The sequence below is a fragment of the Rhinolophus sinicus genome, linkage group LG04 (genome assembly GCF_036562045.2).
Source record: "Rhinolophus sinicus isolate RSC01 linkage group LG04, ASM3656204v1, whole genome shotgun sequence".
Classification (NCBI taxonomy): Eukaryota; Metazoa; Chordata; class Mammalia; order Chiroptera; family Rhinolophidae; genus Rhinolophus; species Rhinolophus sinicus.
In genome coordinates this window covers 85856901-85884562 of record NC_133754.1, presented here as the reverse complement: position 1 = coordinate 85884562, position 27662 = coordinate 85856901, and the positions used below count along the sequence as shown (strand labels likewise).

Genomic DNA, 27662 nt, shown 5'->3' with positions numbered 1-27662 from the left:
GAAAGAGCAATATAAAAATAATGGGCATACTAGAAGAAGAAGAAAAAGAGAAGGGAACAGAGAGCATATTCGAACAAATAGTCGATGAGAACTTCCCAAACTTGTGGAAAGAACTAGATCCTTGAATCCAACGAACAAATAGAACACCTAATTACCTCAAACCCAACAGGCCTTCACCAAGGCCCATTATATTGAAGCTGTCCAAAATTAATGACAAAGAAAGAATCCTCAAGGCAGCCAGAGCAAAGAAAATAGTAACCTTCAAAGGAAAGCCCATTAGATAATCGTCAGATTTTTCAGCAGAAACTCTACAAGCCAGGAGGGAGTGGAATCAGATATTCAAACTATTGAAAGAGATAAATTATGAGCCAAGAATAATATATCCAGCAAAGATATACTTTAGATATGAAGGAGGAATAAAGACCTTTCCAGACATACAGAAGCTGACAGAGTTTTCTAACACACGACCTGCACTACAAGAAATACTGAAGGAGACTATTCAACCAGCATAAATAGGGATTATTTGTGACAACCAAACCATAAAACAGGGGAGAGTAAAGTTCTGAACTGGATTATGGGAATGGAAAAAGTAAGCATGCTGAAGAAAATGGAATAGTCTAAATTGGAAACTTTCTTTTACATAAACTTAATGGAAACCACTAAAAAAAAATACAGAACTGAAATATATAACGTAATAAAAGAAGAAACAGAGGGGAAAATCATACAATACCACCCCACAAAAATAATAGACAACAACAAAAAGACAAAGAAACAATGGAGACACAGTCTTATCAGAAAAAAAAGATAGAATGATAGGAAATCCTCATATATCAATAATCACCCTAAATGTAAATGGACTGAACTCACCAATAAAAAGGCACAGAGTAGAAGATTGGATCAAAAAACTAACCCAACCATATGCTGCCTCCACGAGATACATCTCAGCTACAAGGACAAACATAGATACAAAGTGAAAGGGTGGAAATTGACACTCCAAGCAAATGGTATCCATAGAAAATCAGGTGTATCCATACTGATATCAGATGAAACAGATTCCAGGATAAAAAAAGGTAACAAGAGATAAACTGGACATTTCATAATGATAAAGGGGACTATACAATAAGAAAACATAATCGTCGTCAGTATTTATGCCCCCCATCAGGGAGCACTGAAATATGCCAAGCAACTACTAACAGAACTAAAGGGAGAAATTGTAGAATTATCATAGGGGACCTAAATACATCATTGACAGCTATGGATAGGTCATCCAAACAGAAAACAAATAAAGAAATATCAGCCCTAAATGACACTTTAGATGAAATGGACATAATTGACATTTATAGAGCACTTCATCCTAGAACATCAGACTACACATTTTTTTCTAGTATACATGGAACATTCTCAAGGATAGACCATATATTGAGACATAAAACTAGCCTCAGCAAATTTAAGACTGAAATCATACCAAGCATATTCTCTGATCACAAGGCTTTGAAATTGGATATCAACTGCAAAAATAAGCAGGTAAAACCACAAATATGTGGAGATTAAACAACATACTTTTAAAGAATGACCAGGTCAAAGAAGAAATAAGAGGAGAGATCAAAATATACATAGAAACAAATGAGAAAGAAAATACATCTTACCAAAATTTTTGGGATGCAGTGAAAGCAGTTTTAAGATGGAAATTTATATCATTACAGGCCTATCTCAAGAAACAAGAAAAATCCGAGATAAATAACGTCATGTTCCACCTTAAAGAACTAGAATAGAAGAATAAATGAAACCCAAGGTCAGCAGAAGAAAGGAAATAATAAAAATCAGAGCAGAACTAAATGAAATAGAGAACAAAAAGACAATAGAAAAAATTAATGTGACAAAGAGCTGGTTCTTTGAAAAGATTAACAAAATTGACAAACCTTTGGCTGGATTCACTAAGATAAAAAGAGAAAAGGCACTAATAAACAAAATCAGAAATGAAAGAGGGGAAGTTATCACAGACACCACAAAAATACAAAGGATCATCCAAGAATACTATGAAGGACTATATGCCACCAAATTCAATAACCTAGAAGAAATGGACAAGTTCTTAGAAACATATAGCCTTCCAAGGCTGAACCATGAAGAACTGGAAAATCTAAACAGACCGATCACCAGTAATGAAATTGAATCAGTCCTCCGAAACCTTCCCAAAAGCAAAAGTACAGGACCAGATGGCTTCACTAGTGAATTCTACCAAACATTCAAAGATGATCTAATACCAGTCCTGCTCAAACTCTTCCAAAAAATTAAAGAAGAGTCAGTACTCCCCAACTCATTTTATGAGGCCAACATTACCCTGATACCAAAACCTGGTAAGGACAGCACAAAAAAAGAAAACTACAGACCAATATCTCTGCTGAATACAGATGCAAAAATCCTAAATAAAATTCTAGCAAATCGAATACAACAATGCATTAAAAAGATTATTCATCACGACCAAGTGGGGTTCATCCCCGGGGCACAAGGATGGTTCAACATCCACAAATCCATCAATGTGATAGATCACGTAAACAAAATAAAGGACAAAAATCACATGATTATATCAATTGATGCAGAAAAAGCATTTGACAAGATACAACATCCATTTATGATTAAAACACTTAATAAAATAGGTATAGAAGGAAAATACCTTAACACAGTAAAGGCCATATATGACAAGCCCTCTGCTAATCTCATAATTAATGGTGAAAAACTAAAGCCCTTTGCTCTACGTTCAGGAAAACGACAGGACTGTCCCCTATCACCTCTGCTTTTCAACATAGTGTTCACATAGGATCTAATACCAATCCTGCTCAAACAGGATTGAAGTCCTTGCCAGAGCAATCAGGCAAGAGAAAGAAATAAAAGGCATCCAAATTGGGAACGAAGAAGTTAAATTATCACTCTTTGCAGATGACATGATGCTATATATAGAAAACCCTAAAGACTCCACCAAAAAGCTATTAGAAACAATCAATGAATACAGTAAAGTTGCTGGCTACAAAATCAATGTACAAAAGTCCATTGCTTTCCTATATACTAACAATGAAATCTCAGAAAAAGAAATACAAAAAACAATTCCTTTTGCAATTGCAGCAAAAAGAATAAAATACCTAGGAATAAACTTAACCAAGGATGTGAAAGACCTATATGCTGAAAACTATAAGACATTTTTGAAAGAAATTGAAGAAGACACAAAGAAATGGAAAGACATTCCGTGCTCATGGATTGGAAGAATCAACATAGTTAAAATGGCCATATTACCCAAAGCAATATACAGATTTAATGCAATCCCCATCAAAATCCCAATGGCATTTTTTAAAGAAATAGAAGAAAAAATCGTCAGATTTGTTTGGAAACAGAAAAGACGCCGAATAGCCAAAGAAATCTTAAGAAAAAAGAATAATGGAGGTATCACACTTCCTGACTTTAGCTTGTACTACAGGACTACAATAATCAAAACAGCATGGTATTGGCAGAACAACAGACACATAGACCAATGGAATAGATTTGAGAACCCAGAAACAATACCACATAAATATGGACAGATAATTTTTGACAAAGAAGCTAAAAACATACAATGGAGGAAAGACAGTCTCTTCAATAAATGGTGTTAGGAGAATTGGATAACCACGTGCAAAAGAATGAAACTGGACTGCTATTTGTCACCATGTACCAAAATTAATTCAAAATGGATCAAAGACTTAAGCATAAGACCTGACACAATAAACTGCATAGAAGAAAACATAGGTACTAAACTTATGGACCTTGGGTTCAAAGAGCATTTTATGAATTTGACTCCAAAGGCAATGGAAGTAAAAGCTAAAATAAACGAATGGGACTATATGAAACTTTAAAGCTTCTGCACAGCAAAAGAAACCATCGACAAAATAAAGAGGCAACCAACTGAATGGGAGAAGATTTTTGCAAACAGTGCCTCCAATAAGGGGCTAATATCCAAAATATACAAGGAACTCATGCAACTCAACAACAAAAAAACAAACAACCCAATTGAAAAATGGGCAGAGGACCTGAAGAGACATTTCTCCAAAGAGGACATACAAATGGCAAATAGACATATGAAAAAATGCTCAACATCATTAATCATCAGAGAAATGCAAATCAAAACCACAATGAGATATCACCTCACCCCAGTCAGAATGGCTATCATCAACAAGACAAATAGTAACAAGTGTTGGAGAGGCTGTGGAGAAAAAGGAACCCTCATACACTGTTGGTGGGATTGCAGACTGGTGCAGCCGTTATGGAAGGCAGTGTGGAGGTTCCTCAAAAATTACAAATAGAATTACCATATGACCCAGCAATCCCTGTCCTGGGTATCTACCCAAAAAATCTGAAAACATTTATACATAAAGACACGTGTGCTCCAATGTTCATTGCAGCTTTGTTTACGGTGGCCAAGACATGGAAACAACCAAAATGTCCTTCGATAGTTGAATGGATAAAGAAGTTGTGGTATATATACAAAATGGAATACTATTTGGCAGTACGAAAAGATGATATAGGAACATTTGTGACAACATGGATGGATCTTGAGAGTGTAATGCTGAGCAAAATAAGTCAGACAGAAAAAGCAGAGAATCATGTGATTTCACTGATATGTGGTATATAAACCAAAAACAACAAAAGAACAAGACAAACAAATGAGAAACAGAAACTCATAGACACAGACAATAGTTTAATAGTTACCAGAGGGTAAGGGGGTGGGGGGGTGGGAGATGAGGGTAAGGGGGATCAAATATATGGTTATGGAAGGAGAACTGACTCTGGGTGGTGAACACACAATGGGATATATAGATGATGTAACACAGAATTGTACCCCTGAAATCTATGTAATTTTACTAACAATTGTCACCCCAATAAATTTAAATAAAATTAAAAAAAAAAAAAAAGAAAACAAATCAGGAAATGTGATGCCTCCCAGCTTTGTTCTTTCTCAAGATTGCTTTGGCTATTTGGGGTCTTTTTTGGTTCCATACAAATTTTAGGATTGTTTGTTCGATTTCTATGAAAAATGCCATTGGAATTTTGGTAGGGATTACATTGAATCTGTAGATTGCTTTGAGTAGTACGGACATTTTAACAATATTAATTCTTCCTATCCATTAGCATGGAATACTTTTCCATTTATTTGTGTCTTCTTCTATTTCTTTCAGTGTACAGGTATTTCACCTCCTCGGTTAAATTTATTCCTAGGTATTTTATTCTTTTTTGATGCAACTGTAAATGGGATTATTTTCTCAATTTCTCTTTCTGATAGTTTGTTATTAGTGTATAGAAATGCAACAGATTTTTGTACATTAATTTTGTATCCTGTAACTTTACTTAATTCATTAGTTCTGTTTTTTGGTAGAGTCTTTAGGGTTTTCTATGTATAAAATGCCATCTGTAAATAGTGACTGTCTTACTTCTTCATTTTTGATTTGGATACCTTTTATTTCTTTTTCATACCTTCTTTTTCATACTTCCATGGTGTGTTGAATAAAAGTGGTGAGAGGGGGCATCCTTGGCTTGTTCCTGATACTAGAACAAAAGCTTTCAGTTTTTCACCGTCGAGTATGGTATTAACTGTTGGCTTGTCATTTATGGCCTTTATGTTTTTTAGGTATGTTATCTTTATACCTACCTTGTTGATAATTTTTGTCATAAATGGATAGTAAATTTTGTCAAATGCTTTTTTGTGTCTATTGAAATGATCATATGATTTTTATTCTTCATTATGTTAATGTGGTGCATCACATTAATTGATTTTGAAACAAACTTGTATTCCTGGAAGATATCTCACTTGAACATTGTATATGATCTTTTTAATGTATTGTTGAATTCAGTTTCTAATGTTTTGTTGAGGATTTTTCATCTATGTTCATCAGGGATATTGACCAGGAATTTTATTTTTTCTTTTGGTGTCCTTGTCTGGTTTTGGTATCAAGGTAATGCTGGCCTGGTAAAATGAGTTTGAAAATGTTCCCTCCTGTTCTGTTTTTTGGAAGAGTTTGAAAAGCCTTGACATTAATTCTTCCTTAAATATTTAGTAGAATTCATGAGAGAAGCCATCTGGTCTAGACTTTTGTTTGCTGGGAGGTGTTTGATTACTGATTCAGTCTTACTCATAATTGGTCTGTTCAGATTTTCTATTCTTGATTCAGTCTTGATAATTTGTATGTTTCTAAGAATGTATCCATTTCTTCTTGGTTGTTCAACTTTTTGTCATCTAATTATTCATTATACTCTCTTATGATCCTTTATATTTTTGTGGTATCAGTTGTAACATCTCTTTCATTTCTGATTTTATTTATTTGAGTCCTCTCTTTGTTTCTTGATAGGTCTCACTAAAAGTTGTCAATTTTATATTTTTTAAAAAAACCCTCTTTTTCCTTCGTCTTTTCTATTGTTTTTTTAGTCTCTATCATTTATTTCTGATCTGATCTTAGTTATTTCCTTTCTTCTGCTAACTTTGGGCTTCATATTTTCTTGTTTTTCCACTTCCTCGAGGTGTAAAGTAAGGTTGTTTATTTGTGATCCTCCTTATTTCTTGATGTAGGTATTTATCACAATGAAGTTTTCTCTGAGAATCACTTTTGCTGCATCCCATATGTTTAGGTATGTTGTATTTCCATTTTCATTTGTCTCAAAGTTATTTTTATTTCTCTTTTGATCACTTCTTGGATCCATTGGTTTTTCAGTAGTGTGTTATTTAATCTCTACATGTTTATCAATTTTTCATCTTCTTGAAATTGATTTCTAGCTTTATACACCATTGTTGTTGGAAAAGATGCTTGATGTGGTTTCAATCTTGTTAAATATGTTAAGATTTTGTTTTGTGGTCTAACATATGATCTGTGCCAGAGAATGTTTTTTATGTGTGCTTGACAATATATGTATACAATTTTGAAAATTCCAAAATGTATGTCATTTTAGTCTGATCCCAGTGTATTGCTTATCTGAAATATTTGTTGTCAGAAATTGCAAATGAATTTTCTCTCTTGCGCCCCAAAAGAATAGGTATCTTCCTGAAACTGAAAAGCAAAGAAAATACCTGACACTGCAAGGCTGGCTACCTGTTCCTTTTCTACAAATTCCCAGGAAATTAAGTTTCAGAGTTTTACCTGTCACCTAGCTTTCATAATAATAAGATGTTTTAAATGTTCTTTATTTCTGATTCAAAAGACATTCAAATAATATAAATGAGAAATGTAATTTAGTTATTTAAGAGAAAGCCTAATGTTGAACAGTTCTAAGCAGTGATCTGAAGTATAGGGGGTTAAGATGCCCTTATGTTCAGCACAGGTTATCTCCATACTTTGGCCCAGTAAGACAGTCCCTTCCCAGTGCTCCGTTGGTAAGAGCCTTCTCCCCCATTCACACAAGTATCACCAGAGCACCATATTAATAACCCAATAACCAATAATCCAATCCTGCCTCCCACCTATAGTTGATGTATCTAAACTGTCTGTGCACTGATGTCATTTTGGCATTGTGGGACTGATATTGATTGGGAAAGAAAAGTTAGTCTCCCTCCAGATGACTGAAGCTTTAACATGTAAAGCTTGAGAGTGGTCAGCAGCTGTGTTTTCCACCACATAGAGAAAGCCATCCTGCCATGAAAGAGAAAAAACTATCTGTGCACAAGAAAAGCCCAGAGACGAGAAAGAATGGGCCTTGTTACAGATGAATCCTTAGTTCCACTTATTCCTGTGGTTCGCTGCAGTTCTGCAGTTATGTCTCCTAGTACTCTTACACCAAATCTCCCTTTTTAACAGTGTGAGATGAGTTTCTGTCCTTGACAAGCAAAAGAGTGATACCCTCAGTCTTGAAGGACAAAATTCAGTTTTGATCACCATCTTTTGAAAAGGCTGTAGGAAGGATCAGAGAAAAAAGTGGAAGTCGTAGTAAATAGGATCAAGGAGGAAGCTTCCAGGGCTTGGACATGCTGTGTTGTAGGGCCCTGGAAGCCAGTACATGAAATTGCTTTCCAAAAATCCCCTTATGTCTGATGATTTTGATAGTCGAGTAATGAGCAGCTTAGCACCTTTCTTTCCTGAACCAAACTCTCCCTTCAGTTGCCCCGCTGTTTCGTGATTTATCCTTTAACACCGGATTCATGTGGGACATTTCAAGTAGCTGAGCCTTCCAGCCTCAACTGGCTCCCCTCTTCCATGAATCCAAGAACCTCTGGTTATCAGAGGACTGCAGAAGCAACAAAGCCTGTGAGACACAGAATCCAAGAGAACAAAGACATGCAGAGCTAATGAAGCAGTGATGGAAGTTAGCAACAACCTGAGAGAAGGTTGCAGAAGTCTGTTAGTAGAGAGGAAATAGATAATGGTTTGACTTAAATCCAGGAAGATGGGCCATGGAAACAACTCCTTTAACTTCTAGAATCTCTGTGATAGTAACCGCAAAAGAAGGCCCTACTTGTCCCTCCTTGTTGGGACACTTCCTGGTAAAAACAGCTGTCCGTGTATAATGTAAGTCAGATAGAAAAACAATCCCAAAATGTTTGGAATGACATAGTTACTTCCTTAGTGGATATTTATGTTTTAAACCCAGAAAAAATATATAATTAAGTATTGAAATAATAAAGTAAGCAAAACCTAATACTACACTTGTTTGTGTTAGGTTCAGAAATCATTTGTTCATGATTGGGAGTCTAAAAATTTGTTGTGTTTTAGAGAAGGTGGTCTATTAGAACAAAAGATCAACCCATGATTCCAATTTACAATGTAGTTTAGAACTGATTTATTTTTGCAGTTTTAAGTTGAGGAATGTAAGGGTAAAGTTTCAGTAAAATTTATAACATTGAAATATTTAAGAGGATTCAATATTTGCCATGTTTATGTGTTTAATTGATTACATTTAAGTACTTGAAAGGTTTTGTTTATTAATCAGACCACTGAATGACTTAAAACAAAAATTAATACAGTAAATGTACAAATGCAATTTAAGATGTTAAAGGAAATTAATCGATTAAGCTGAAAGAGCCCTTTTAAAAATAAGTGTTAATTGTTAACGTTGCTAGATTAGTACTAGAGTAATAAGATTTGAGAGTTGAACTTAAATCAGTAAGTTTAATAAAAAATTGGGCTTGAAATTGGTACTTTAATTAATTGGATATTAATTTTTCAAAAGTAGCTTTTGGGTATTTTCCTGTGCACAAAAGCAGATCAGAAAACCTACATTGACATTCTAGAATTTTAACTGAGTAACTAATGGAACGTTAGTTTAATCCCAACCAGAACTAATCCAAGTGTAGCTGGGTCTGGTCCAAGGACGCAGCTACTGAACAGGGTGAGTTTAGGACCAGTCAGACAATTTGGGGGGCCCACACTCACTCATGGTGTTCCAAGAGAGGTCCTCTTTTCTCAGGCCTCTCTTAGATCCCACATGGATCTGGCCCATCCCCTTAATGGTCTTCTGCAAGTCCAGAGCCCAACCCGAAGCAGTGACCCCAGACCTATATTCATCCTCCAGCCCTGATACCACAGCAGGTTAAAGTGGTTGGTAAATTCTTCAGGCAAATGGCCACCTGACTACATGTCAGGTTGTTGCCGTATCTGAAAATGCAAGCCTGAAATGACTCCTCCTTTACAACCTATGAAGATACATTGCATCCCATCTTATTTATCTTCAGTGAAAATGCTTATTTAATTGACATATTCATCGCACATCTATCAAGTTGTCCTTCTGTTTCTGCATCTGTGTCTTGAATAGTAAGCACTTCAAGGGCAGGATTTTGTTTGTTTGTTTTTTTATATTTTTACTTCCTTTTCAATCACCCAAGAAAACCCACACAGATTGTGGCCAGGAGAGCACCTAAGGACATAGTGAGTTCTTGATACATTCCTGGTGTGCTTATTAACCCACAAACTTTGAGGAGCTGTCCTAAATTCTATTTGCTAAGTAGAGGCATTGTTACCACAAGACTGCTCTCAACAGTCAGCATTTTTCCCCAGTGACGCAGATTAATGGAGAAGATTAGATCCATGTTTGCTCTTTAGAATCTACAATGACAGTGACGTCAGTGTGCTCTGAGGAAGACTAGATGGAAATTTTGTCCAGCCTGAGTCTTTGTTCTGTGGGGCAGTTAGTTGATCTCTTCTGATGTAGACAACCTTGTTTCTGGCACAAGCATTATAAATATATCCAATAGATTTCTGTTTTAAGTGAGTTAGCAGATAATACTGCAAGAGGAAACTTATGTAAGCCATAGCAATGGTTGGAACTGATGAGAATTCAAGACTTAAAAAGCAAGTTTTGTTATTAAAACAGACTTGCAGATAAGAACAAAGTAAAAAATTGTTGAGGGAGGAAGGTGGCAGTGGAAACTCGTTCTTCAGAATTTCCATTATCCATATCATTTTCCAGACAAAGGTTAATTGAGAGGAAAAGCTCAGTGTACTTTAGCCAAAATAATTGTATAAAACAAGGGGGGAAACGTGAATACTAATCTAATTAACACCGTGGGAGGTAAGACAAACACAAAAGAGTATTCCTGTGCTACCTCTGCCTCTCCCACTAGTTTTCTCAGTGCAGACTGTAAAAGGCACGATTTTCTGAGTCTTAGTTTTTAGTTTTTCAGAGTCACAGATATTTGAAGCTGTAAATTACAGGAGTTTGTTTCACAGTAAGAAAGGGTTGTTGTTTTTAAGTTTTGAAGAATATATAGTTATGAAAGGATATACTATCTAGTCATTCAGAGTGTCACTTTCAGTTGCCATAAAAATATGTCCACAAGAAAAATAAAGCCTAGGCAGAAGGGAAAATCAGGAAGGCGGCCCTGTGCCGGCTGCCCATTAAAATCACCTGGGAAGCTTTTCAGTTGATGCCTGGAACCCACCCTGGAGATTCTGGTTCAGTTGCTCTGGAGTGGGCTATTTTTTTAAAGCTTCCCAAGTGATTCTTACGTGCAGCCTGGATTGCAAACTACTACTGGCATACATAATACACTACGTTCTGCTCTCATTTCTGCTTCTCTCAGCATGGTTTCCTGAAAGCCTTAGTCTCGACTCTACCAGTATCTGTTCTGACCAATACATGTATTCACTGACCCTGATGACAGTGTGGGGGCTGAAGTTGAGGGCAGCCAGGAGAGCACCATGATGGCTGGCCATAGTCGGGCAGTAATGTAACTCTGGCCACGTCCACTGGAAGGTTTTGAAGGTGTTGGGTAGACCTGACTCATTGGTGTTGCCTCATATTAGGTGTGGTTTCATTTCTGATATAGGCAGCTAGCTCAGCTTTGCAACAGCATCACCTTTGAGTTTTGATAATCCACTTGTATTTATTAGGTTGGTGCAAAAGTAATTGCGGTTTAAAAGGTTAAAAAATTGCAAAAACCGCAATTACTTTGGTACCAACCTAGTGTTTATGTCACATAGTGCTGATGGGTGCCCACTTATCTCTGAATTAGTGGTTGGAGTACATTCAGAAAAACAAAGAAGGTGTTAAGTACCTCAACTTGAAGTTCAGAGAAGTTCCAACTTGAGACCAGACATTTCCCTCTTCAAGGCATGCCAGGTGGTCCAGTTCAGCAGAACCAGAACTCCATCCACCCACCTGCATATAAGAGGGCTGGGAGCACATCGGGTCAGTAGGTTATCTTTGAGTAAACACATTCCTTCTACTTCCTACAAGATCAAGGGTCCTCAAACCATCCTCACAAACTAGGGGACTAGTGGTTGTCTTATCTTTATCATTCTGAGCCTCTGAGGCCAAGACTTGATGCGTCAGGCTGGTATTGCCAGGGCTCTGAGGAAGTGGCAGGAGGGAGATGGCGAAGCTGAAAGAGGCAGAGTGCATACACTGTGTTTGTTGCCTGGGTGAGGGGAGGTCAACAGACCGAAGACCATAGACCATATCTGGTCTGCCGACTGTTTCTGTAAGTAAAGTTTTATTGGATCATACACACACACAGAGCAATTGAACCCCTAGATCACCCACCTCTTCCTCATTCCATCAGAAGACTGAAGCTTATTCTCTAGAAAGGGGGGCCAGCAGAACTAGACCTGAGGATGTGAAGCACAGTCAAGGGTGGGAGTGCTACACGGCAGAAGTAGAATTGTGTATCCTTGGCTGCATGCCCACCAGCCCAACACTCCCCGACTGGCTTCAAGCACATGGGCTGTTTCTAACACCTGTCCAGGCAGGAGCCTGAGCAAGACTGGGGAGAACTGGACTAGTAGCTCTTATACCACTCAGTGTAGATATTGAACATTTCCATCACTGCAGAAAATTCTCTTTAAAAGCACTGCTCTAAGAAATAAGACTCAGGAGTAAGAGCAGAACCTTTTTTCTTCCATTATAAGCTTTGTAGAACTACTTGGTTTTTAAACTGTACACATATGCATTTATAAAAAATAGAAATTTAATTTAAAAATTATGAAGCATTCCCATAGAATTCTGACCCCCGAATTTATATAAGAGCGTTCTGTTTTCATAATACAAAAGGTTAGCACTGGTTCTCAATTGAGGGCATTTTTTTACCCCTCCCATGGCTGGGAATGTTTGGCAATGTCTGGAAACATTTTGGCTTGTCACAATACACAGCAAAGAATTATCTGGCCCTAAATGTAAATTGTGCCAAGGGAGAGAAATCTTGAATTAAATTAAATCTCTAAGATTCCAATCAGGATCTCAAAATATGTGTATGTGTATTTTTTTTTTTTTTTTTTTACTTAAAAGAATAGTCTTGTGGCCTGCAATATAGTAATTGACTAAAGTTCTGTGCCACAGGCTAACATTATATTCTCAGTACTCCAGAATATTAAAAGGAAGAATTGCAGGAATTATCTGGATAATTCAAACCAAAAATATCCTTTCTCTTGATTATTGTTCAAATAGAGTAAAAATGGGATTTTTTAATTGAGATATAATTGGCATATAACATTGTATAAGTTTCAGGTGTACATGTTGCGTTGATAACATTTGTATATGGCAACATGACTACTACAGTAGCATTAGCAAACACCTTTATTGTGTCACATAATTATCATTTCTTTTTTTGTGTTGAGGATAGCTAAGATCTTCTCTCTTAGCAACTCTGAAGTTTATAGTAAGTACTACTGATTATAATTCCTTTGTTGTATTAGTATATCAGATCTTCAAATTTATTTATCTACTAGTTAACAAGTTTGTAATCCTAAATAATATCTCCCCAATTTCATCTCTCCCTAGTCCCTGGTAACTACCATTCTACTCTCTGTTTTTACAAGTTCAGTATTTTTAGATTCCACATATAAGTGGTATTTGTTTTTCTCTATCTGACTTATCTTACTTAGCATAATGCCCTCAAAGTTCATTCATGTTGTCACAAATGGCAGGATTTCCTTCTTTCTCATAGCTGAATAGCATTCCATTGAGTATACACATTTTCTTTATCCATTCACCATTGATGAAACTTAGGTTATTTGCATATTTTTCATGATTCTGTTGGTAGATTGTATGTTTTTAGGAATTTATCCATTTCTTCTAGATTGTCCAATTTGTTGGCATATAATTGTTCCATAGTTGTCTCTTATGATCCTTTGTATTTCTTGGTATCCATTTTAATGTCTCCTCTTTCATTTCTGATTTTACTTGAGTTCTCCTTTTTTCTTGGTGAGTCTAGCTAAAGGTTTGTCAATTTGTTTATCTTTCAAAAAAGCAGTTTTTAGTTTCATTGATATTTTCTATAATCTTTTCAGTCTAATTTATTTCTACTCTGATCCTTGTTATTTCCTTACTTCTGCTGATTTTGGTGTTAATTTGTTCTGTTTTTGAGGTAGGCATTTATCACTATGAATTTTCCTCTTAGAACTGCTTTTGTTGCATTTCCTAACTTTTGGTATATTCCATTTTCATTTGTCTCAATCTATTTTTAAATTTTCTTCTTTGACACATCGGTTTTTCAGTAACATGTTATTTAATCTCTACATGTTTTTGAATTTTTCAGTTTTCTTCTTAAAATTGATTCTAGCTTCATTCCATTGCTGTTGGAAAAGATGTTTGATGTGATTTAAATCTTCTTAAATTTATTAAGTATTGTTATGTGATGTAACATATGATCTATGTTGGAGAATGTTTCATCTGAACTTAAGATAGGGTTTTCTATATATAACACCATATTTTCTGCAAACAGATGATTTTACATCTTTCTTTCTGCTATGGGTGTCTTTTTTTTTTTCTTGCCTAATTTCCCTGGCTAGGACTTCAAAGTACTATGTTGAATAGAAACAGTGAGAAGAGCTCCTTTATAATGGTCATCTCAGACATCAGAAGCACAGGCAGGAGGCAGGCAGGTCAGTGCAGTTTTCCCCTGAAGTGCAGAGAATATGAGAGTCCTCTGTTTAGCAATGACTACTAGACTCTGTTTATAAATTTGAGCCCAATTAGCCACCACAAGTCCTTCTTAAAAGGCACATTCATTCTCGGGGTTGACACCACTATAGGATATCATCAAATTGCAAAGGAAGAAAGCAAGAGAAGAAGAAAGGAGCAAAGGAATTATAAAAGAGTCAGAAAACAATGAACAAAATGGCAGTAAGTACAAACCTATTAACAATTACTTTAGAAGTAAATTGAATAATTTTCCAATCCAAAGATGCAGAGTGGCTGAATGGATTTTTAAAAAAACCACACACACGTATGCTACCTACAAGATACTTAAGATGTAAGGACACACACAGACTGAAAGTGAAGGGATGGAAAAAGATATTTTATGCAAATACAAACCAAAAGAAAGCTAGTGTAGCAATACTTATATCAGACAAATTGACTGAGAAAAAGTCTATAATAGACAAAAAAACAGTCATTTTATATTGATGAAGTGGTCGGTCCAACAGAGGACATAATATTTGAAAATAGTTATGCACCCAACATATTCACATCTAAATAGATAAAGCAAATATTAACAGACCCAAAGAGAGAACTGTACAATATTAAAGAGGACTTTAATACTCCACTTTTACCAATGGATAGATCATCCAAACAGAAAATCAGTAAGGAAATAAATGACACGTTAGGCCTGAGGACTTAACAGCTATATACAAAACATTATCCAAAAGCAACAGAATACACATTCATCTCAAGTGCTCATGGAATATTCTCCAAGAGTGATCATATGTTAGGCCACAATATGGGTCTTAATAAATTTAAGAAGATTGAACTTATATCAAGCATCTTTTAAAAAATAATAAAGTTCAATGACTTTGAAAAAAAATCATCTTTTCCAACCAAATGGTATGAAACCAGAATTCAATTCCAAGAAGAAAACTGAAAAAGTCACAAGTATGTAGAGATTTAAAAACGAACAACCAATGGTTCAAAGAAGAAATCAAAACAGAAAAAACCTTGAGACAAACTAAAATGGAAATACAACATAACAAAACTTATGGGATACAGCAAACACAATTCTAAGAAGTTTATAGCAATAAATACCACCTCAAGAAACAAAAAAGATCCCAAATAAACAATCTAGCCCTTAACTTTATACCTCAACAAACTAGAAAAAGAACAAATGAGTCAAAATTTAGTAAAAAGAAAGAAAGAACAAAGATCAGAGCAGGAATAAATGAAATGGAGAAGGAAAAGAAAATTTAAAATATCAATGAAACTAAACATGGATTCTTTGAAATATAAACAAAATTGATAAACCTTTAGGTAGACCCACCTGAAAAAAAGAGAGTACTCAAATAAAATCAGAAATGAAAAAGGAGACGTTAAAATGGTTACCACAAAAATATGATCATAAGAGATAACTATGAAACAATTATATGCCAACAAATTGGATACCTAGAAGAAATGGATAAATTCCTAAAAACATACAGCCTGCTAACACTGAATCATGATGAAATATAAAATCTGAACAGACCAATTACTAGTAAGGAGATTGAATAAGTAATCAAAAACCTCCCAACAAGCAAAAGTCCAGACTAGATGGCTTCACTGGTGAATTCTAATGTTTAAGGAAGAATTAATGCCAATCCTTCTCAAAGTCTACCAAAAAGTAGAAGAGGAGAGAACACTTCCAAACTCATTTTACCAAGCCAGCATTATGCTGGTACCAAAGTCAGACAAGGACACCACAGGAGATGAAAATTACAGGTCAATATCCCTGATGAACATAGATGCAAAAATCCTCAACAAAGTAACAGCAATATGAATTCAACGATATGTGAAAAGGGTCATACACATGATCAAATAGGATTTATTTCAGGAATACAAGGAGAGTTCAGCCTTCACAAATCAATCAATGTTATATACCACATTATCAAAATAAAGGATAAAAATCATATAGTCATTTCAATAGGTGCAGAAAAAACATTTGATAAGATTCAACATTCATTTATGATTTTTGAAAGAAAACCTCTCATATCCTGGATATAGAGAGAATGTATGTAAACATAATAAAGCCCATAAATGACAAGCCCACAGCTCACATCACACTCAATGTAAAAAAAAAAAAAAAGACCACAAAAACTGAAAGCTCTTTCTTTAAGATCAGAAAAAAGACAAGGATTCTGACTCTCACCACTTATACTCAACATAGTATTACAAGTCCTAGCCAGAGCCATTAGGCAAAAAAAGAAATAAAAGGCATCCAATTTTTAAAAAAAAGAAGTGAAACATCACAATTTGCAGATAACGTGATATTATATAATGAAAACCCTAAAGTCTCCACCAAAAAAAAAAGTGGCAATAAGCAAATGTAGTAAAGTTGCAGGATACAAAATCAACATATAAAAACCTGTTGTGTTTTCATACACTAAACAAACTATCAGAGAAATTAAGAAAGCAATTCCATTTGTAACTGCATTGAAGGAACAAAAAGTACCTAGGAATAAATTTAACCAAGGTGAAAGACCTATATGTGCATTGAAAACTACAAGACATTGATGAAAGAATTTGAAGAAGACACAAATAAATGGGAAGGCATTCCATTCTCATGGATTGGAAGGATCGATACTGTAAAAAATGTCCACATAACCCAAAGCAATCTACAGATTCAGTGCAATGCCTATCAAAATCCCAATGGTATTTGTCAAAGAAATAGAACAAACAATTCTAAAATTTATATGGAACCACTCAGGACCCCAAATAGCCAAATTAGTCTTGAGAAAGGAAAACAAAGCTGGAAGCATCATGCCTACTGATTTTAAACTGTATCACAAGACTATAGTAATCAAAACAGCATGGTACGGGCATAAAACAGACACAGCTCAATAAACAGAATAGAGAAGTCAGAAATAAACCCATGCTTATATAGTCAATTAATTTACAACAAAGGAACCAAGACTGTAAAATGGGGAAAGGACAGTCTTTTTCAATAACAGTTTTGGGGAAATTGGACAGCCACATACAAAAAAATAAAACTGAACCACTGTCTTACACCATGCACAAAAATTAACTCAAAATGGATTAAAGACTTGAATGTAAGACCTGAAACCATAAAACTCCTACAAGGAAACACAGGTGATAAGTTCCTTGAGATTAGTCTTGGTGATGATTTTTTGTGTTTGACACCAAAAGCACAAACAACAAAAGAAAAAATAAGTGGGGCTACTGAAGTTTTTTTAAAACTGAAAATCTTCTGCATAGCAAAGGAAATCATCAACGATGAGAAGGTCACCTACCAAATGGGAGAAAACATTTGCAAATCATATATCTGGTAAGGCGTTAATATGCAAAATATATAAAGAATTCATACAATTCAATACCAAAAAAACAAAACCAACCAAACAAACAAAAACACACAACCAATCTGATTAAAAATAGGCAGAGAACCTGAATACACATTTTTCCACAGAAGACATTCAGATGACCAACAGGTACATGAAATCGTGCTCAACATCACTAATCATCAGGGAAAAGCAAATCAAAACCACTGTGAGATACTACCTCACACCTATTAGAATGGCTATTATCAAATAGACAGGAAGTAAGCGTTGGCGAGGATGTGGAGAGAGCTGACCCTTGTGCACTGCTGGTGGGAATGTAAAGTGCGACCGCTATGGAAAACAGTATGGAGGTTTCTCAAAAAATTAAAAATAGAACTACTATATAACCCAACAATTCCACTTCTGGATGTTCATCCAAAGGAAACAAAAACACTAACTCAAGAAGATATTCGCACCTTTCATGTTCATTGCAGCATTATTTACAATAGCCAAGACATGGAAGCAGCCTAATTGTCCATCGATGGATGAATGGATAAAGAAAATATGGTGTGTATATACACAATGGTGTTTTATGCAGCCATAAAGAAAGGAAATACTGTCATTTGTGAAACATGGATGGACCTTGAAGGCATTATGCTAAGTGAAATAAGACAAATATCATCTCACTTAATATGTGTGTGTGTGTGTGGCGGGGGGAACCCTGACTCATAGATACAGAGAACATATTGGTGGTTGCCAGGGGTAAGGGGGTATGAAGGGAGTCAAAACATACAAACTTCCCATTATCAAATAAATAAGTCCTGGGCACAGCATGGTTACTATAGTTAATAATACTATGTTGTTATTAAAAGATGCAAAGAAAGTAAATTAAAAATTCTCATAATAAGAAAAAAATGTAAATATGTATGGTAAGGGGTTAAACATACTTTCTGTGGTGATCATTTCACAATATATACAAATAGTAAATCATTATGTTGTACTCCTAAAACTAATACAGTGTTATATGTCTATTATATTTTAATTTAAAATTTTTTAATTAAAATTTTTAGAAATATTTTTGAAGACCACATAGGCTTTGCCTGTGGTAGTACTCTTTGAAGGTATATGAAAACTACCCAGAGGACAGTGAAAGGACAAGCAAAATGTGATGTTTTTCTTTAGGACAAAAATGTGATTTCTCATGGGAACCAATTGCCCAGTCTCCTTGAGACTGCCCCTCGTTTTTATTAGTCCCTGGGTTAAAAGGAGCATTGCTGGCTCTTTACACAGCACACAATGCCCCACTGGTTGTACTTCTGTCAAGGACAAAACAAGAGGAAATGAATGACCTTTCTCAGAAACAGGAGGTGTGAAGGTGAAAGAGAATTGCCTGGTCATGAATGACCCATGAGACACCGTGATTGAGCCGTGACACCCTGCCAAGGGGACTGCGTCAGGGGCAGAGTCACCTTGAGCAGGGACGCGATCCATGTGCCAGGGAATGAGTCTGCTGACACCCAGATCCTTGAAAAAGATGCTTTGACTCACACCTCTTTACTTTGCGAGCTACAAACTGCCTGTGCTTGAAGTTGCATGAGAAGTTCATGGATCTATTACTACATTTCCATTTTGTTTGTTTGTTTGTTTTTTTGGGTTTTTTTGGTGATTTTAGGGACATTAACTGGATCGCTCTGGCTGCTTTAAGCAGATTCACTTATGTAATACTCTCTGTTCCTTAGAGAAAGTTCCATAAATAGCAAAGAAGGGAACTACTGGAATCCAGTGAGTCAGCTAGCCTGCACCCCTTCAGACAGAAAAGAAAGGAAGCCACTTGGAGGTTCATTGCTGCTGTCACTTGGAGAAGCTCTGGAGGGCAGCCACTGAGAGCCGAAAGCCCGGGGAGCAGCGAGGCTTCCAGGAGAGGAGGGCACAGGGTGTTGTTTCACTCTGGAAAGGACAGTGGGAAGAATTTCCTGAAACATCTACTATGATTCAGTCTCAGCATCTAGTGTTCTGGTCAAGCAGACGCGAGAGGCTGGAAACAGCCCCCTCCAGCGGACTGGCACAGAAAGAAGCACCATTCTTTGCATATGCAAGTTTTCTTCAGGACAGAAAAGACTGCTCTGCCTCGGGGAGGAACTGAACAATACCACCATATCTGCTACCCCACAGCAGGCACATCCCACACCAGCCCTTGGCCCAGATTGGGAGCTGGGGGCTCAGAGTCTCTGCAGCCACCCTCCCCAGCTCCCTGCCCCAGGATCCTGCCGCTATGGCCAGCCAGCGCTGTGCCAGCTGGAATCCCGCCCGCCCAGCAGGTACCTCCATGGAGCAGTGGGCACCCCTCCAGTGAAAAACACCACCTCTCTTCAAAGTAGTAGAATTTAGGGTTTATTTGGACTCCTGATGGGGTAAAAATAAGACACAGCACAGGCAGATTTCCGTTAAACAAGCACAGGGCTGAAAATCTATAAAACCGCTCAAGTATCCATCCTCGGCCAGTTGTTCCTAAGTTTAAAGCAAATTGAACACCGCTCTGTCCCTGAGGGTTGGTAGATTCAGAGGTCGCCTAGCAGTTCCTTGCGTGAGAACCTTGGCTTTTTGCGTCTCATGCAGCAATACCCACAAAGCCTTCTTATTTCAGGCAGATTCATACTGCACACGTGTTCCCCAAGAGCATGCTCCTCAAATAAGGCTCTGTAGATAGAAGTCACAGCGTGGCAGACACTTCCCAAGTCAGACAATGACATTGGGGCACCGAGCGACTTGGCCTTGGGGAAACAAGGCATTTGCACTACTCAACATTGTCGCCCCAGAAGTGGCCTCCGGGACTTCCTTCTCTAAAGAACCTCATGACATATCTTCTCTCTTATTTAGCCACACACAAGTGATGGGTTTGTCTCTCCAGCAGCCACCCCGCTGTGCCACCTCTCAGGCACACCTGGGCCTTCTGAGACTGCTCCTTACCCCATCCCGAAGGTGTGACGCTTCGTTTATGCTTATACTCTCGTAACGTGTCAGGCACTGGGCAGGGCGTGTGTCGAGCAGGGTCTCCTTTGTGGAGCAGAGAGCCTGGCAGAGAAGAGAGACCGCTGACCAGAGAGGACAGCGCACTACAGGGCAGCATCAAAAGGGCTGGGCTGGGAGACTAGGGGACACTGGAGCACAGAGCAGCAAGCCCTGGAGAGTGGCTCAGACCCAGGGAGACCCAGCGCGGCTCAGAATTTCCCTCACCATATTCAGCTAGGTCTCCCATATTCATAAAATCCAGAGCTACTTAAAACTGAAGTGTCATTGTCATGGGGAGAATGGCCTCATGAACTGTGATTCTTAGAAAAACCACATCCTACCCAGTACAACCTGTGCTAAAAGCATTTGCATCGCAGTCTTTGTGGAAGCCAGCCTTAGCAGAAGACCTTGGGAATGTCACTATGCTCTACAGAGCCTGAAGGGCAGGAACAGGATCAGTAGGTCACGGGGACATAGACACTCAGCCCTCCATACACACAGAACAGAGAGACTGACAATTAAGGAGAAGATCAGGAAGGCTGGACAGAGAATGCTCAGAAAGTCCTGACTATCTGAAGCAATGATTGAGAAAAAGCTCACACGAGCAACTGAAAATATGACTCATTTGTCCCAAATCTCAAAAAGGGAAAGATGGCTATGGTATCTTCTATTAATAAATGGTCTTCCTACCATTCATCTTGCCCTGTCCCCCCACCCAGACCCCCCACACCCCGATCCAATCCTTTCTCCTTCACTCTGCTGCCACAAATCGAGCCATGCCACCATCTTGCTTTCAAGCCTTCAGGATTTTTGTTCAAGCCTGCGGGTCCTTCTGTTTATATGTGATTCGGGGCGCACTGTGATGAGGCTCCTCTCACTTCTCGGGGCTCACCTCCTGGTTCATGCCTCCAGCCTCCACTCAGCCTGCCTCTGTGCCTCAATGCCCTTTCATGCTGCACTGCTGCCTTCCCAATGGCAAACCCTCTTCCACTTTCAAGATTTCATCCAAGCGTGACTTTCCAAGGCGCGCTTTTCCTCCCCTTTCCCCATAGCGCCTCACTCCTCTGTAAAATCAACAGCTCCCTCATCTGTGTCCAACATGCCCCGTATATTGCTACTCACTTTATCATCACGGCCTGTCCCTCAGAGCACTATGATTGCGCCTGTCATCACCTTCTCTTGTCTGAGTTATTTATTTCTGTCTTCTATCCTTTCGATGAAATATAAGCTTCGTGTGGTCAAGGACTGAATCCATGTCATTGCAGTTACCTCGCCTTTACTTGCAATAAGTACTCAATAAATGTATATGACATAGAACTGAATTTTCCAAGTGACTATGGGAAAACCAGGTTCCTGCTGAACAGGATAGCAGAGGGGTTTGTTTCCTAGGGAAGGGCCAGTGTCTCAGCTGGCTGCGTGCCACAAAATATCCTTTATAGTGAACCACAGTGAGAGCCCTTTTCTTATTGCAGGGATTCATAAATCAGATAGATGATTCCTATACCAAATAGAGCCAGACCCCCTATCTCCAAATCCATTATTTAACTGAAACTTTGCATTGTAAGATTGCCCCCCTGTTGGCTCGACCTCTAACATTTCCAGACCAGAGGAAGAATCTGAGAGAAGCAGACCAGGTAGAAGAGAGGACCCCCAGGTCCATGAAACAGCTTCCTGCTGAGCTGCGGGGAGGGTGGGGAGAATAGGAGGACGTGTTAAGACATGAAAGGGTGCAACTGCTTGCCCACACCCTATAGGGCATCCGAGGAATTAGTCAGTAGTTGCAGCTTCCCTTCCCATGCAGTCTCTGGAAGGCACAATACATGGTCAGTGATTCCTAAGAGCAAGTAAATAAATGCTAACCTCCTTCCTGAGAGCCCCTCACTCATTGAAGATTTACCACCCTGAACCATGGGCCAGCCCTACGATGTGTCCTGGTGGTCACGTGGGTACTGGAGTTAAGTCCCTTGTTGGTCTGACCTGAGATTGTACATCTCCCATCCTGATCACTTCCATCCTCTCATCTGTAACATTTCCAAACAAAGGTCCCTTGGTTGGAGGGAAAGAACCCTTCAAGCATTCTTTCTATTTTTAACGGTAATTCTTACTTTCTCTATCAGGCTCAGCCAAGCCCTCGTTCTTGTTGCTGGTCTATTAAGCCCCTGCGCGTGTACTTGAGGAAGTGTTATTCCCTCACCAAGGGGCTGCCATCTCCTCCTAGGTCCTCATTAGTATCACCCCAAGCTCTGCTACCTCTGTCTTTGCTTTAGAGTTTGGAGAATGAAATTTCTGGCAATGCTTTATTGCCACGACATTGCTGGAAGTTTCCAGTTAGGAGAAAGTGTGTTTCATGATGTGTTTAACAATAAATCCCCTCCCCAGGTGACTAACGGGATGTGCCCTCTTGCCCCTACAGGCACAAAGGCTGCACAGGAAGTTTCCTAAACCCGGCAGAGCTCACCACTCGTCGGCACAGAAACCTCACGCCATGCCTTCCCCGAGTGCCAGCACACCGAGCCATACCCCTGGCAGCAGCCAGCAGCCCCTGCTGGACAGTCCACACCTGGAGCCCAGCCAGATGGGCCTGCCTGCTGGGCACCAGCAGGAATTCACCAGACGGGCCAGCAGCACCCCCAGCCTTCCCTGGTCTTTCCAGAGAAGCAAGTCCTTGTTTTGTTTATCCACTGAAGACCCCTCCCCAGCCTCCTCCTCAGCTGTACCAGAGTGGTTTTCAAACACAGGTGTCCCAGGGCAATGGGCGTCAGAGTGGAGGCACACCCACCCCCTCTCCATTGATGACTTAGAGGGGGCCCAGGAGACGGACGTGGACACGGGCCTGAGGCTATCCTCCTCGGACCTGTCTGTGGTCTCTGCGTATTCCGCACCCAGTAGGTTCTGCAGCTCCTTGGAAACACCTGTCTCCTCCGAAAGATGCAGCAGCCACTGGCCCATGCACAAGGGTTCCACAGAAGGACCGCTGCCCGCTGGGAGCGGGGTGACCATGGAGACCTCCTGGACTTCCCTCCCTTTCTCCACTAAAGGGCCTTGCAGCTCCTCGGCGACAGCGGTTGCTGCCACCCCAGCTTCTGGGGCCCCCTCACTCACAGAGTCATCCCCCCAGCTCTCTGGTGGTGCTCCCAGTGCCGAGTGGACAGGCAGAGACATCCCACCGCCCTCAGCATTAGCTGGACCAGGGGACAATGACACAGAGGAATTCTACATCTGAACACCCTCTACTCTGGTTTTTCAAGCACACAGGCTCAGACCCCACCACCCCTTTGGGGTCTGAACACTGCCCGTGTTCTCAGCCCAGCTTTCCCAGGTCTTCTGGAACCTAATTATCTGTTTCACAGGGATCGCTAGCACATTTGCCATGCCACCCATTCTTACCTGAGTGCTGGCATATTTGTAGGGACTCAGTGGGAAAATACTGGCATTTTTATGCAAATTCTCAAGAAACTTAGGTCGTAAAATATATATATTTTGAACACTCAATTCCATTTGAGATATGGTTGAGTGCGCTTCTACAATTTAAATGCTTCATATAATTATTTGAAATGAAAAGAAAACCTAGTCAGCCAAAGCTGATTTGGCAGTTTTTCACTCTGTAAAGGAAGAAAAAACTAAAGCCAAAATGTTGAATGTGGGAAATATACTAAGTGACTTGTACGATAAGTGCACAATAACGTAATGTACAGCTCACTGGGTTCTCCAGATAGATTTACACCAGCAGGGAACAGTGACCCGAAGAAATCCCAAGTACTGCATATGGTGAAAAAAGTCCACTTGTTAAGACAGCTGTAAACATCAGACTGCAGTAATACCTCACACTTCGATACCATGCAACGTCTGAAAATCTGGATTTACACTAAAGTGGCGAGTGTGCTTTAGGAGGATTTAGCATGAGTAACAGATTCTTGGTGCATTTAATATATGACGACTTCCAAAAACTAGATTTGCCTCCACCTTTCAACAAAACATTCACTCACAAGTGAGGGGCTATAGGAGACCCCTCCACCACCCGGATTTATTTGGATCACTGAGGAAGAATCGATCGTTAGAGTTACAGAATAATAGGATTTAGACATAGTGGGTAGGTAGTCTTAGGATTCTTCGATTTTAAAAACCACAATCTAAGGGCTACATATGTACATATCTATAGAAATGACAGGAGCCACATTTTATACTGCTTTCTCCAGTAAATATGTATTGTCACCCTGTCTTCATTTTTAAATAATTTGTAATATTGTAACTGGCATGTTGAATGCGGATGACTAAACGCCCCCTCTTCTCCGAATGGAAAGCTTTACACGAAATGCTCCCCTGAACAACTACTGGCGCGTTGCTGGTCTTGCACGAGTGCACCGACACCTTAACTGAAGCTGGAGCTCTCGCCCGACCTTGGGCCCTTCCTGCCTGTCTGCTTCTGTCACAGAGGGAATGCTAGTTAAATGTCACCTCTCTCCCACTCCCATAAGCGTCTGTTTATAGTTCAGACATCCACAATGCCAAGTGCGGGCATCAGGACCAATGCTGAGCTCTCTCTGGTCGCTGTTTACTTTTGGGAACGAAGAGCATGGATGTGCCGTGCTCATTTCCCCCCAGCTGGTGCTCTTTGTCTACATTTTCACCTCTCTGGAAGTGCCCACACCAGCCCAGCTGCAGCCCCAGAATCTTCCACACGGCCCTCCTGGCTGTTACGTCGTCAGACTTGGCTGAAGCCTCAATCATTGCCATGTCTACAATGAGCGCCTTCGATCCGGCCCCAAACATCCTGGATGTTCCAAAATTCCAAATTGTAATATCCTCCAGTTTAAGTAAATAAAAATACGGTCTCTTACACTTCTATACCAGGAGTGAGCAGACCTGCTCTGGAAAGGGCTGGATAATAAATATCTTAGGCTTTGCTAGCCAACTGGTCTGTGTTGAACCTGCTCAACTCTGCCATGGGTAACAGGTAAATGAGTGGGCATGGCTCAGTTCCAATAAAACTTTATTTACAAGAATAGGTGGAGGGCCAGATTTGTCCCAAAGGTTGTAGTTTGCCAATCCTTGAGCTGGGCTGAGGTAGATGTAAGATCCCAGCCACAGTCGGCAGTGAAGAATCTAGGTCTGCAGCCCGCTGTGCTGTCGTACATGAGGCCGAGAGAGTGAGCTCCTCAGGTCATGCCAGTGTCTAGGGAACTACAGGGCGTAGATCAGCGAGGGGCTTCTTTCTGCAGAGAGGATTCCTAGAAAGCCACTCGCTTATCCACCTCCTGCCTGAAAAAGTGGCAGTCAGTAGCTGGTGATGAAAAGCCACAGGCTAACGTTAGGAGGGAAGAGAAAACTAACTTGGAGGTGTCTAGTGCCAGGACCGTCTTTGCTGCCAGTTCTCAAAGGACAGCAACACTGAATACTGTCGCAATGCACTTTGCTCGGTAATACCTGAGCTGCTGCCGTATTTGATTATCCATTTGGTTGTCGCAGAACAATTCTTAACTGTAATTGATGGTTGTTGCTGTAGTAGTATCTTGCCGGTATTTCTACCTCTTTATGTGCTAGATTTTTAAGTCCTTGAGCCTGGGCAAGTATACAAGTCTTTTTAAAAGAAACCTGGTTTACTGGCACAAAACTAATCAGTGTTGAGAGACCATTAATGCTCTTGAAGTGGTTTTTGTGGGTATGAAACAAATGGTGAGAATTTGAATTGGTCCCTCTTATTATAGTATTGAAATTAAGTTTACTTAATTTATCAAGTCATGTTCATGCCCTGATTTTATAGACTTGTATCTATTAATAAACATTGTGATACTTGATTTTTTTTTTTTTAAAAAAAAAGGAAAAGAAAAGCAACATGCTAAAGTTAGGGAAGAAGAGAAAAGTAACTTAGAAGTATTAATGCAGCGTCCTGAGGGGACAAGCTCAGGAGTAGCCAGTCAGTGAGGCATAAATGAGCAGACCAACTGCCAAGTGATGGCTCCTCCTGTCTTCATCCTTAATCAGTACACGTAGTGTACTCGCATGCACACCCAGAATTGCCATAGAGCCCAACTCAGATACTCCCTGGTCCCACCCTTTTTCAGTGACCCACCCTCAGCACACTCCATTCAACCAAACTGACCCCAAAGGATGTCAGCAACACCATTCAAAAGCAGAAAAAGCAGGGTGCCACCATAACACAGAGAAGGAATGGAAGCTCCCCACGGACCACATTCAGGCCCTACCTTACCCTACTCTCCAGTGCTGTGTCGGAAACGGCAGTCACTCTGGAGTAGGATTCACAGAGACACTAACAGAGCCCTCGCTTCCACTTCTGGCCATTCACTAGCATTTTCCTCCTCCAGAGGAGCTCCTGACACCCACTGGTAGATCTGATTCTTGGATTATTACTGTTGTGATAGATGCTGGCATACTGTAGGTGCTCAATAAATTTGTTCAATATAAAAGCATTGAGGTTGTCTGATAAATTATGTCTCCTGGATTAGGCCCTGGGATGTAGGAAATCGAGATTTTGAGCCCCAGTTCTTTGTCATTTAATGGAACCCAGTTCTTCCCCCAGCTTGCCCCAGAAGGGTTGTGTTAATAACAGACCTGGTATAGTTCAAAGCCCATCCCTTGTTGGACTGTTTTCCAAATAAGACTCCCCAGAATTACTGCTCACAGTCTCACCACAGCCTACCCTAAACACCCCTTAGTATCTGCTTTAAAGATCAAACATTTCTCAGGGTGGTCCCTGACTTGCTGAGCCCTGTGGAAATCATCTTGGGTCACCCATAGAGGTGGGGTTGGAAGCCATCGAAGAGGCTTTTGTGATGTTGAGAATTCTGACGTGGGCTACAGTGCCGGATGCCCCTTGGGCCGAGGGGCCCCACAGCAGAGGAACAGTTACGTGGACATCTATTGGACCGCACTGTCTAGGGTATTCCAGGTGAGACCAAATGTTTACCTTTGTCAAGAAGACATTTGAGTTTATGGCTGTTGTCTTCAGCCCCAAGTAAA

The 27662-nt window shown here is 39.5% G+C and overlaps 1 protein-coding gene across 2 annotated transcripts in view; it reads left to right on the top strand.

Moving 5' to 3' along the window:
* FAM124A (family with sequence similarity 124 member A) overlaps positions 1–26486 on the top strand; it is a 71386-nt gene extending 44900 nt beyond the window's left edge. For both annotated transcript variants that reach the window (XM_019752183.2, XM_074329908.1), the window contains one exon: positions 23098–26486. In XM_019752183.2, the coding sequence (XP_019607742.2) occupies positions 23098–23907 (810 nt within the window). In that variant the 3' untranslated portion in view covers positions 23908–26486. The remainder of the gene's footprint in view (positions 1–23097) is intronic.
* The last annotated feature ends 1176 nt before the right edge of the window (positions 26487–27662 follow it).